This window comes from Myxocyprinus asiaticus, chromosome 3 (assembly GCF_019703515.2).
Source record: "Myxocyprinus asiaticus isolate MX2 ecotype Aquarium Trade chromosome 3, UBuf_Myxa_2, whole genome shotgun sequence".
Classification (NCBI taxonomy): domain Eukaryota; kingdom Metazoa; phylum Chordata; class Actinopteri; order Cypriniformes; family Catostomidae; genus Myxocyprinus; species Myxocyprinus asiaticus.
Genome location: NC_059346.1, coordinates 33057484 through 33069936, shown reverse-complemented (window position 1 = coordinate 33069936; position 12453 = coordinate 33057484). Strand labels below are relative to the sequence as shown.

Sequence of the window (12453 nt, the reverse complement as noted above, 5' to 3'; positions counted from 1 at the left end):
TTGATCTCAGGTTTCTGTCTCTTCAACAGAGTCTTGTATGTTGGAATTAAATACATAGTATTATGATCAGAGTTCGATAAGGGAGGCCTTGATCTGGACGTGTATGCTTCTTTTATGTTCCCATAGCATTTGTCCAAAACCTTATCTCTTGCAATGCATTTAACATACTTTTCATAACCAGAGAGAGCAATCTCTAATTTACAATGATTAAAATCACAGAGAATAAAAACCGGCACTCCTGGTGTATGTTGAAGCTGGAGTTGAATACAGTCTCTTATGAGGCTCGCGGCATTTGCCGCTTTGCCCGATGGAGGGACATAAGCAACACAGATCAGAATTTTCCCAAACTCTCTTCGGGAGATAAAAAGGTCTCAAACTTAAACATAAAACTTAAATGTCTGGATTGCAAACACGTGGCTACACCATCGGTCATTTACAAACACGCAGATGCCACCGCCTCTGCTTTTCCCCGAGGTGACAGACCTATCTGCCCGAATAAGAGAGAAGCCTTGTACCTCAATTTGCGAGCTGGGCATTTCTGGACAAAGCCAAGTTTCAGTAAGCACCATAAGACCTGCATCTCGATACTCAAAACAGGCTCTAGCCTTGATGCATAGTTCTTCAATCTTTTGTTGTAACGATCTGACATTGCTCAGGATTATTGCAGGTAATGGAGGTCTATATTCACGTCGAAGATGCCGTCTGACGCCGCCTCTATGCCCTCTTTTTCGCCGGCATCTACTTTCAGCCGTCTGTGTTCTCAAACAGTCCGGTAGATCCACAGGTATGTCGTAGTCAGCAGAATGGAGCAGAAGCAGATCCTCTCTTGTGTATGTCAGTATTGGGTCTTTGCTCTTAGGCGCCATTGAGTATAAGTAACAGACTGACGCCAGGTGCACGATAATCAATAACCCAATAAAGAGCCGTGTGTATGTCGCCATTTCAACGTCTTCGCTTTATCAAACTTATCCGAAGAACGAGCATGCACCGCTAAATTAACTGGACGAGTTAACACGACATACACAAAAACAATAAAAACCATCAAGAACATCAGTCACAGCATGAGTCCGCATCACCAGCAGTGCAGCGCCAACGGAAAGGCCAAATCTGAGTCAGCGTGTCAGTGTGCATGTGTTCGAAATTATGCAGAGAGCATTTTAACATGAACACACCAAGTATTGTTTGGAGAACTGTATGATACAGTATGATTTATTACCTTTATCTTATCTTTTTTGTTATATGACTGTGGTAAGTACAACATTTATATGACACCAGGTTGCTTTGATAGAAATGAGCAGACTAGAAACATAAATGAAAATGAAAGGCAAAAAATGTTTAAATTGTGCCAACATTTTTATATCACTACTTCCAAATGAGAGAAGAAATAGTTCACTGTGCCAACATTTTTATATCACTACTTCCAAATGAGAGAAGAAATAGTTCACTGTGCGATCACACAGACTTGGATTTGAAGCAACGCCAGCAATGCATTTTGCTCTAATAAAACCAAACTGTGCATGGGTGTGAGAGTCAAAGCTCTCCAGTACAGCAGTGTGGGAAATGAGCTTTAGTCCCTCTGTCCATCAAGTTTGTCACTCAGTATGTTTACATGTGTTATAATGAAGCTACAGCGGTGGATTGCATAGTAGAGCTTCAGTCTTCATCTAAGTATATATGCAAAATGTGTAACTGAATATTCGAAAGAAGGACGTGAGCTGAGGAAGGGCCAAATACACATCGTGCACTGCCTCTTTTGAAGGTTTCTCTAAGCATGCGTACAACGCCAAGGCCAGTTGTGGTTCAATTAATGTATATAAACCCTGAATGAAGCCAAGCTTCAATCGTATTATCTAGGTCTGTTAGTCTGACTTCTCAAAAATCTGACTAGTATGACCAAGAAAGACGGGGCATGGTTAATTCAATGGCTCAGCTTGTGGAAATTCCAGAATGGCAAAATAGCTTCGAGAACTTTTAATACACTGAAAACTAATTATTAGATTTTCAAAACATACAATTCAAATACTCCAAAAGTAATCAGATTTGATTACCTAAAAGTGTCAAATAAAACATTGTATTACTTATTAAAATTTTTGCCATGTAATTTGTAATGGATTAAATTTCAGAAGTAATCTACCCAACACTGTTTTAAGATCAGTATTCTCAGCTTCTCTAACAACAATAGGGTTTTTATTTTTCCTGATGTTTATTGAGATTGGTATGGTTAATTCACCATGCAGGGTTTGAAGCATGCTGTTTCTAAAGGCAACAGAGTAAATTAAACTCCTCTCAAATTCAATTCAATTATACAGACTGTGCTCTTAGAAGCTAGACTCTAAGCTATCAGTTCTGTTAAACCTCACGTGTCGCTCAGTCTTTTCCAGTCATTGAGCTCTATTACTTCAGACAGACTAGTAAACGAGCAGACCGAACAGAAAGGTGAGGGTCCTTATTTTCAGAGTTCTACTAGTCTTGAATGGCGACTGTGTTCCACAAATTCTGATTGTTAATCATATATGCATACACACTACATTATCTAAATGAGAATAATTATATTATATAATTATATTGTTTTATAAACAGCTACTTAAATTTTTTTTTATAGATAATTGTTAACACTTTACAATAAGCTTCCATTTGATAACATTAGTTAACAACATTAGTTAACATGAACTAACAATGAACAATACTTTTTAGGCATTTATTAGTCTTAGTTGATGTTAATTTCAACATATACTAATACATTTTTAAAATCAAGTTATTAGTTAACATTAGTTAATGCACCATGAACTAACATGGACTAGCAATGAACAATTGTTTTTTTTGTTAACTAATTTTAACAAAGATTAATCAATTATGTAACAAATATATTGATAATTGTTAGTTCATGATACCTAATGCATTAATTAATGCTAACAAATGGAACCTTATTGTAAAGTATTACCATATAATTTTTACCTTCGAGAACTTCGCCATATATCCCCTTGGCGTTTACTACATTTTCTACAATAATAAAAAAAAAAAAAAAAAAAGATTGTCATAAAATTATCATCACATTAACAGTGATTTTTTGAGCCGGGACTGACAAGTTCTCTACGTGTAATGGAGAAGTGAGTTTGTGTTGTTTTCTTATTCAGCTGACTGTCGCAGAACGGAGATGGCCACCCAGATGGGTGGAAATGTTTGTAGCAGTGTATGCTACCCATTGGACACATTCTGAAAGCTGTCTCTAATCTTTCATTCTACCATTCATTAGCCAACATGTAATTTATAAGTGAGCCAAATGCCTAATTCATCACATTCCTCAAATCAAGAGCCACATATCGAGTGGTTTACAAAAGATAACTCCTGGCTTTAACATGTCCAATGATGACAGAGAGAAATCAAGAGATACAGCTAGACATATAGACAGTGTTGGGGAGTAATGGAATACATGTAACGGGATTACATATTTAAAATACAAAATATAAGTAACTGTATTCCACTACAGTTACAATTTAAATCATTGGTATTTAGAATACAGTTACATTCAAAAAGTGTTTTGATTACTGAAGAGATTACTTTGCATTTTATTGTCATTTGTTTCATTTAATATTTAGTCCTTTCAGATGGAAAAATGTATACATAGAAATGATGACTTTCTTTATGATGTTACATTCATACGAGTAGATAGAGAAGTAAGTTTGAAGTAAGTTTGGAGCAGAAGAAATAGAAATAAACCTTGTGATATAAACCTTTGTCAGCTTTATGCTAAGCTAAAATACTATTTCTAGTCATTTTACATGCACGTTACCAGGCACGATCATATTTTTTTTTATCAAGAAAATTCACGTTGGATCATAATTTCTTTTTTTCTAGTAAGACCTTTGACATTAGGGCAAAAAAATCTTGATAATTTTTGTATTGTTTTCCTGTAAAAATATCTAAAAATCCTTAAAACAAGATCAATTTGATTTATCTTGTTTTAGAAACAACACTGCATAATATATTTAGGTTTTTCAGAGAATGTATTTTTAACGTGTATTTTGTCTTATTGTACTGGCAGAGTTTTTATAGTCAAACCAAGTGAAAAAATCTACCAGTGCTGAAGAAGTAATCCAAAGTATTTAGAAAACGTTACTGACCTTGAGTAATCTAACGGAATACGTTACAAATTACATTTTACAGCATGTATTCTGTAATCTTTAGAGGAATACATTTCAGAAGTAACCCTCCCAACCCTGCATATAGATACGCCATAAGAAAATGCCCTGGGGGGCGAGATGAGAGAGAAAGCACCGCAGGAATAACAGCTTTAGAAGAATGTGGATATCAAGTCTCTGCTTGTTAAGAGAAGATGTTATCTTACTGGACTCCAACACCTCTCTTATTCACGCACACACACATACTGATGTGTTACGCATTGACGTCCATGTTATGTTATGCTTAGTCAACAATGTTGAACCATACTGCACACAAACTCATACGCTGGTATTACTATCATTACAAGGACATTTTTATTGACTTCTATTTTTTTCATATTGATCCAACAATATTTTCCTTACCCTAACCCCTCCAGAAACTTTTTTTTTCTTCTCATTTTTAGATTTTAATTTTAAATATTTTTTTGGAATGTTAATAAAGATGAATTTTCACTTGGACTAATCTGTTTGTTGCAGGCTGGTCCCTTTATTTTAATATGGTAGCTTTACTGCTGTGCATAGAGTTCTCTTTCTCTCAGTGCACTGTAAAGTGTTCGAGTTTGTGGTTTGTGTGAGTTTTTTTTTAATGTGCAGCTTTTTGCCTCCCCCTACAGGACACAATCACACAATACAACCGGTTGAAACCTTGACTAGCTGATAAGGTAGACATACTGAATATACACACACAGACACTTGCCGCTTAACACACAGAAAGCACATGGGTGCAAAGACCGATCCCCCACTCTCACACCCAGGCATAATGCAATGCACAAACAGAGGTAAAAGTGCATTAATCTGACCTGCAAGAGCTTTGATGCGGGAACGCTCAAACAGGCGTGCAGAACTGTTCTCATTATCCCACTCTGTTTCTGTGGTAATGTCCCAGCGGTTGTTGATGTCATTGTACTGCTGCTGGATCTCAACGCTGTCGAAATCTGTCGGTGAGAGTGTGCTCATGGTTGCCGCTGGAAACTCTACAGCTGCCCTGGAAATCAGAGAAGTACAGAGTAAGACAATGAAACATGGACTCATTATATTATTCTTTATTAGATGTCTCGATGAATCAGATCTTATCCGCATCACCTTTGCCACACCTAATCCAGCACAAAAAATATCCATGAATTATGCTGATAAAGTGTGCCCAAACATGACAACATTCAATCAATGTGAGCCAGTGTGACAGAGTTTTGGGTCAAATGACGGAACTGTCATATGCCCTATTGCAGTGGTTCCCAAACATTTTTCAGTGGCGTACCCCTCCAAACATTCAACATCCTTTTGTGTACCCTCTCTCTAATGCATAGATAACATTCACACAAGGGTTTTGAAAATACATATATTTAACACAATTATCTTTGAAAAACAACTCCCTTATATTAAACTTGTTATATTTGTACATGTTTTGTACATGTAATATTAATCATACATATTGAATAAATGGCTTGCCGATTGAGATGGGTATGCTAGATATGATATAACTCAGGGCCATAACCACAATATACTTTGAGGGGGACTTAAATACAAATTACGTTTTAAAATGCGAAAAAAAAAAAAAAAAAAAAGTCCAACTAAAATCGTGGATGACTGACATGTCAATTTTAAGTATCAATTTCACTTGCTATCACTAAGCTACGTCACCTAGTAGTGTGCTGGGCTGGTGAAAAAAAGATACATGTGTGATGCATGATGCATGAGTAGATGCATTTTTTTAACTGCAAAAGATAAGTTTATTTCATTAAATATTTATCTGACCTTTATGACACAACAATTTTGGTGTTTCTACACTAGAGGGCACACAAAATTATTTTTGCCACTGAGAAATACATGAACTGGGTTTGAAAGTTATTTTAGACTGTGATGAAAAGAACAGTAAATCTCAGAATTGTATTTAAGTACCCCCATTGTCACCTCACATACCCCAGTTTGGGAAACACTGCCCTATCAGGTCAGTGCTGCTTTGTCACTATGTTATACATTTGTTGACAATGTACATGTGTTTTTAAGCCTTGTGAATTTAAACATTTAGTATTGTGTGATGAATTGAACATTGGCAGATTATATGCCACCAAGCAGGGCTCAACTATAAAGATGGCCCGCTGGCCCGGTGTCAGTTTGAAAGAGTTTTTGGCCAGTTGACAGAACAGTCACTTGCCCAATTGGTCCAGTGCTGCGTTGTCACTACATCTTGAGTTCACTGATCATGAATGTGTTTTCATACCTTGCCAACTCAAACATTTGGTTTTCTGTGATGTATTAAACATAACTGTTGCAAATTTTCTGATATTGCTAAGGTAACAAACAAACAATCTAACTGGCTAACACAGATAAGATATTTGTCTTGGAAGACGTATCCCATTGTTTACCCACAAAAATGTATTTATAAATATAACTGTTTTAGAGTTACATTATAGCTGTTTAATGTCTAGCTATTATTGCAAAATAAAAACATTAATGTTTACTGTTTTTACAAAAAAAAAAAAAAAAAAAAAATTGTTGGCAGGGCAAGTTCAAATCTACTGGTCCAACCACTGTGGCGAGTATACAGTGGAATGCAGACGCTGATCGGCGTCACCTGCGAACAATCAGCTGGAGGGGATTTAAACGCTGGAGGAAGAGGAAGACGGGGAGCACGATCTCCAAGGCATGACACTAATCCTCCCCTCTCTCTCTCTCCCTCTCTCTCTCTCTCTCTCTCTCTCTCTCTCTCTCAGAATCCAGCAACGCATGAGCGCCGATTACTGCACACATTCCGCGGAAACTTTGCGAAACACCGGATTCACGAACACAGACACCTGACACCACCCTTGCACCAAAGACACTACGCCCCATCAAGTTCTCCTTTTACTAGTCAAATTAAAACACCCCCTTTGTGGGACTGTGCACTTGAGAATAATTGTCTGTGCCTCGTTCATCCTGCCACAACGCACAAGCAAAAAAATAAATAAAAATAACTTTTTATTGAACACTGCCACCAAGGTAGGGGTGGCCGTCTCTCGCTATCAGTCTCATGTGCAGCCAGGTCGAGCATCGCACACACAGATATTTACATACAGCGATATAGACGATATAGAAAAATCTTTACTGGTTGACATTTTATTCCATCCCCACGATATATATAGCCATACCGCCCAGCCCTAAACCAGGGTGAGTTTTTGAGAAAGTGACTGGTGATAATCTTGGAAGCATCAAACAAATCAGTAATTTTTTTTCACTGCTTGTCATAATTTTCTATCAAAAGGGTGTATATGAATTTACAGCTTGAGTCGAGTGACTTTACAGTTTTATAACTTCCAGCAGATTAAAAACATAAATCATGAAGTTATTAACAAGGCAACAATGAAATAAACTTTTTTTTTTATCGAGGGAAAAAGCACTAAAGAAATATCAGCAAAGGCAACACTTTTTGAATACATCTGCATGTGTTAACTACAATAAATTCAAGTCTAAACTAAAATACAGATTAGGCTAAACTAAATCAACTAGTCCCTCCCTAAAACTGCACAATCCCTGGTGCTAATCCCACCCATAATGATCACTTCTGAGTATCTTCAGATTCCAGAATGAAAAAAGAGAATTGCCTTGTAGAAGAAAGTTTATCCCATAAATATTTCAGTGCTCTGAGCATTACAATCCCCCAGGACCAAAAGAGAAATCGAGGGTTTAGGTAAAATGTGCACCCCTCAAACACAGTTTTTCTTTCTTTCCGTCTCTCAAGGACTCAAGGAGTGTACAATGATAGCATCACACACTGAGACACACAGAGACATCAGTTCATGGGGACCATCATTAAACCCTCACTCACAACCAGAGTCTAGCCAGTCTGTCCTAATCAGCAGAATATTTCTAAAGCCTAGTTTTTGTTGTTTTGAAGGGAACAGAAACAAAAACACATAGGTTGATGTTCAAAGGGGGACTGATCGCCTTTAAGATCAATACTCTTCATCTGGTCTCAATTGAATGTGTACAACTCCCCTGAACGTGTGTGTTTGTTTGTGTGTGTGTTTGCACATTTAAGATGTGATACATAATTGTTATAAAGGAAAGAGACAAGAAGATTTATATTTAAATGTCACGTTTAATTCATAAGGTTTGAGTAAATGTATAACAAGTAGATATACTTGGCAATAAGATACAATCAGTATTGTTCCAATTGACAACATTTGTTTTAACAGTCATTATGAAGTGCATTACGCATTGATTTTTAACGAATGTACATAGCACCAATATATACAGCATGCATGGCAGTTGCATATAATCAGTTTTGTTCCAACTGATAACGTTTTTAATTGTTAATATAATGTTTTACACTAATTTCTTTCTAATCGCCTCTCAGACTATGTATACATGATAATACAAAATGTTGCAAATCAGTCACTTATACGGATAATACAAAATGTTCCAAATCAGTCACTTATACGGATCCATTTCAGTTAGGATACTTCCCATGTAGGCAGTGGACAGCAAGGCAGCTAGGTTTTAAAACAGAGCCAGAGTGTGTGCATCCTTTAATGTTAATGGAGTAAATTGTGCCCTTGAGGTCTGTGAAACCCCTCTGTGTGATTATTTGAATGCTTAAATGGTGATATCTGTGGTGGCCTAAGTCAGTGTAGCCATACAAGTGTGTATTGAAATGTATGTGATAGAGCTTGTGTAGTATGTGTATCAGTGTGTCCTGTCTCTTTCAGCAGGGTCCAGCTTTAATCCACTCGCCTCACCCTGACAGCATCTCGCCGACAGCTCCATTAGTCATGAGGAAATCAGGAAGGGTGAGGGACTGGACTCTAGATGATAAAGATGGTCTTCCAGGGACACAAATAAAGGAACCCCAGGTGCTCATAATGGTGATATTCTGATTCAGTGATGGCCTTATGAGGGACAGAAATTTACAGTGCATCACACTTATTTAAATCACATGGAACAATAGACACCGTTTCATCCATTTACTTTTTTGTTGTGTCGCAAAACAGTTAGAAACTTCACAACAAAGCAAATAATAGTTATTTGACGTCAAATGATAAGCTCTTCGACTCTTTGGCACTCTAATTGCTTTCAATGAACTGTTTGATTAAGGATGTACAGTATTTTTTTTATAGTAATTACAGATATTACAGTATTTGGGACTTCAAAGGAAACTTCATAATGTGTACAAAAACAACATCTGCAAAAGCCAGCATGATAAATCAAGCATCGAGAAAATCTCACACAGTTCTAAAACTCCAGCCTGGCCTTACAAAATGTGCAGTGGTGGTACCATAGTACCAGGCAAGTAGATAGCCTTGGGCATTCTCTAGCCCCAAACTCTCTCTCCGTCGTCGCCACCATACTGTTTGTCTAATATTTTCCTATTGTTGCTAGGAGCTGTGGCATCGCCCCTCCCGCACTTTAATACAGGCAGAAAGTTGCCAGCGCATGGACTCAGTGGCTGTGTTCACAATAGCATACAACCATACTACTATTACTAGCTGGCCGTATCTATATATTGCAGAAACAGTAAAAGTAGTATGCAAGTATACTATTCCAAACAGCGAAAGGGACACTGCCACACACATCGCTCTTGCGTATTTCAGTGTGAGAGACTGAAAGCGGAGTGTATTGGAGAAGTGATGCGATGTAAAATGTATATCCGACAGTTTTATATTAAAACACACACCACATAATTCGTCAGATGAGAAAAAGGATGAAGCAGCAGTAAAAAAAAAACTCCTCAGGGTTAGGGCAGCTGCAGCCCCAGCCTGAAGGTTCATCAGACCCAGGAAGACTGTTTGTGCTTGGGCAGGTTAAAGTTGTTCCATTACAGCATTAAGCTGGAGACAGTAAACCAAAGGTATATACAGTATATAAACTGCAGCTGGCCTCCTCGAAGCTTGTTAATGAATGAAGCTATAGCTATTGTTTTTTATGTCTTCTGTTAAAGCAGCTGTTTTAACACACAATATTAGTGGTTATTACCAATATTACTCTGGTCAGTTCCAAATATTTAGATATTTAACCCTTAAAACAAAGAGTAATATACATGTGCTTGAGAAATTTGCAAACTTTAAGTCTAAACTAAGTTAAAAACACCAGAAGAATCAATAATAAGCCATAAAACGGTCAATTGTACAAAATGTGCGTTGAACTATGGAAAGGTAAAAGGGACAAAGCAGTGTATTTTAAAAAGTGGTTTAAAAAAATAGATATGCTGCTCAAAAAAATTGCGAGACAAAAGTTAGTAGGACATTTTATTTTTAGTTAAATTAATATAAATGACACTTCACACATTTAACATTTTAAACTTTTATAATAAAGATTTTTATTTTGATATTTCAAAGGTGGCCGTTCGGACGCATGAATGGTGAGCTCTGTGCACTTTGCTAGTTTTGATACTTTTTGTGTCAAACCGTTGAGATTCGATACACCCTGTTCCATAACTGTTCTAGGAAGACAATATGTCAAAGAATTCAAAATCCTCGGGCTCTGGAAACATTAAAAAGACACTTATGTGCTCAAGCTTATGCCCCTCCGGAGGCCTCGAGCCAAGGAGTCGATTTGGCTGGAGAAGTGAAGGAAATTCAGCGAGAACTGTTGAACATGCCGGCAATGCTGACGAAGGTCGTTGCTGACTTGGAGGATCTTATTGCAATACGTCGATCGATCATGGCCATGAAGACTAAATTCACTGAAGTGGTTACAAGAGTAGGGGATGTTGAGAAACGGATCGATTATCTGGAGTCATCGGAGAGGGAATTAGCTGCTAATCCGCTAGCGACCAAGGTGGATTTGGAGCTCGTCTGGGAGAAATTGGAGGATTTGGAGAATCGTAACCGGCAAAATAACGTCCGAATTGTTGAAATTCCTGAGGACAAAGAAGTGGATATGGTGAAATTCCTGGACGGGCTCTTTCCGAGTCTGCTCAACATAACAGGCCATATGCTGGAAATCAAGTGAGCTCAAAGGGTCCCGGCTCAGCGATCCGCTGAGGGAGACAGGCCCGATCAATTCTGGCCAAATTTCTGAGATCATCCGATAAAGATCTCGTGTTATGCGAGGCGAGTAGTAAAGGAAGGCTTTCTTGGAAGAACCACAACATTTTCTTGTTCATAGACTTTGCGAATTCGACGAGAGAAACGTGATCGATTCAAGGAATGCAAGAAACTCTTTCATCAACGGAAGGTCGCTTTTGCACTGATGTTCCCAGCCAAATTGAGAATAGATACTAAGGATGGAAGTAAAGTATTTACATGTCCCCAGCAAGCAATATCCTTCATAAAGTCAATGGACTAAGTTATCTGCAGACTTTAAAATATTACATTTTGTAAATGCAACGACTGGAATTGTTCAGTTGAAGGGGTACCAAACTGTGAATCCTGAACAAAACAGTTTGGTGAATACATGTTTACAAATTAGCAGATGTTCTCAGGATACAGAGTCAATTGGTCTAAATCCGAAGCTTTGGCTCTGACAGCGTACTGCCCAGTAACGGCTTTTCAGCCAGGCACCTTCCAGTGGCCCAAACAGGGCATTAAGTATTTGGGCATTTTATTCCCAACAAATTTGTCTGATTTATTTAGAGCCAACTGACAAAGTTGGCTAGGCCTACCCAAGATTTTGTTTTATTATTATGCATTCGGTCTCAGACATTTGGCTCATTGGTCACTTCCACCTGAGAGAGCCCCTCCCTGGTTTTGTATTGAACAGGAAGTTCTTGCCCCTATTTTGCCTATTAAAGCCTATTAAACTAACCGGAGAAGTTAAGTTACACCCAGTTCTCTCGCATTTGCACGCAGTATGGACAAAAGTGTCCAGAGTGTTTAATTCGGACATTTAAATAAATGTTGCCTTGAGCAAATGGCTGAACCCAAAATTATGTATTAATAAGTCCCCTTTCTGCTGGTCAGAGTGGAGTGTGAGGGAGGTTAATACACTCGGTGACCTATATGAGAGTGGAGTGTTGAGATCCTTTGAAAATATGGTTCAACATTTTAGGATTCCCAGCTCTCAGTTCTTTAGGTATTTACAGCAACGCCACCTGCTCTGTATTGTTTTGAGAGTAGCATACACCCCCCTAAAGCAGCAGATACTCTGGGAGAGGTGATTACTGCTTTTGGAAAAGGTCATGAGGCATCAATGTATTACTCCCTGCTTCAACTTTTCTTAAGAGATTATGGGAGGAAGATTTAAACTTGGTCTTGGAGGAGGGAGTGTGAGCTAGGATTCTAAAAAACATCAAGTCTACATCTAGAGATGCAAAGGTGAGTCTGATGCAATTTATGATTTTACATCGAGTCTATTGGAC

At 37.9% G+C, this 12453-nt stretch overlaps 2 protein-coding genes across 3 annotated transcripts in view; one reads left to right on the top strand and one right to left on the bottom strand.

Moving 5' to 3' along the window:
- Positions 1-12453, top strand: part of LOC127427940 (mucin-5AC-like) — a 184695-nt gene that overhangs the window by 109797 nt on the left and 62445 nt on the right. The window lies entirely within an intron of this gene.
- LOC127427795 (spectrin beta chain, non-erythrocytic 1-like) overlaps positions 1-12453 on the bottom strand; it is a 123532-nt gene that overhangs the window by 68241 nt on the left and 42838 nt on the right. For both annotated transcript variants that reach the window (XM_051675577.1, XM_051675587.1), the window contains exon 2: positions 4979-5163. In XM_051675577.1, the coding sequence (XP_051531537.1) occupies positions 4979-5135 (157 nt within the window). In that variant the 5' untranslated portion in view covers positions 5136-5163. The remainder of the gene's footprint in view (positions 1-4978; positions 5164-12453) is intronic.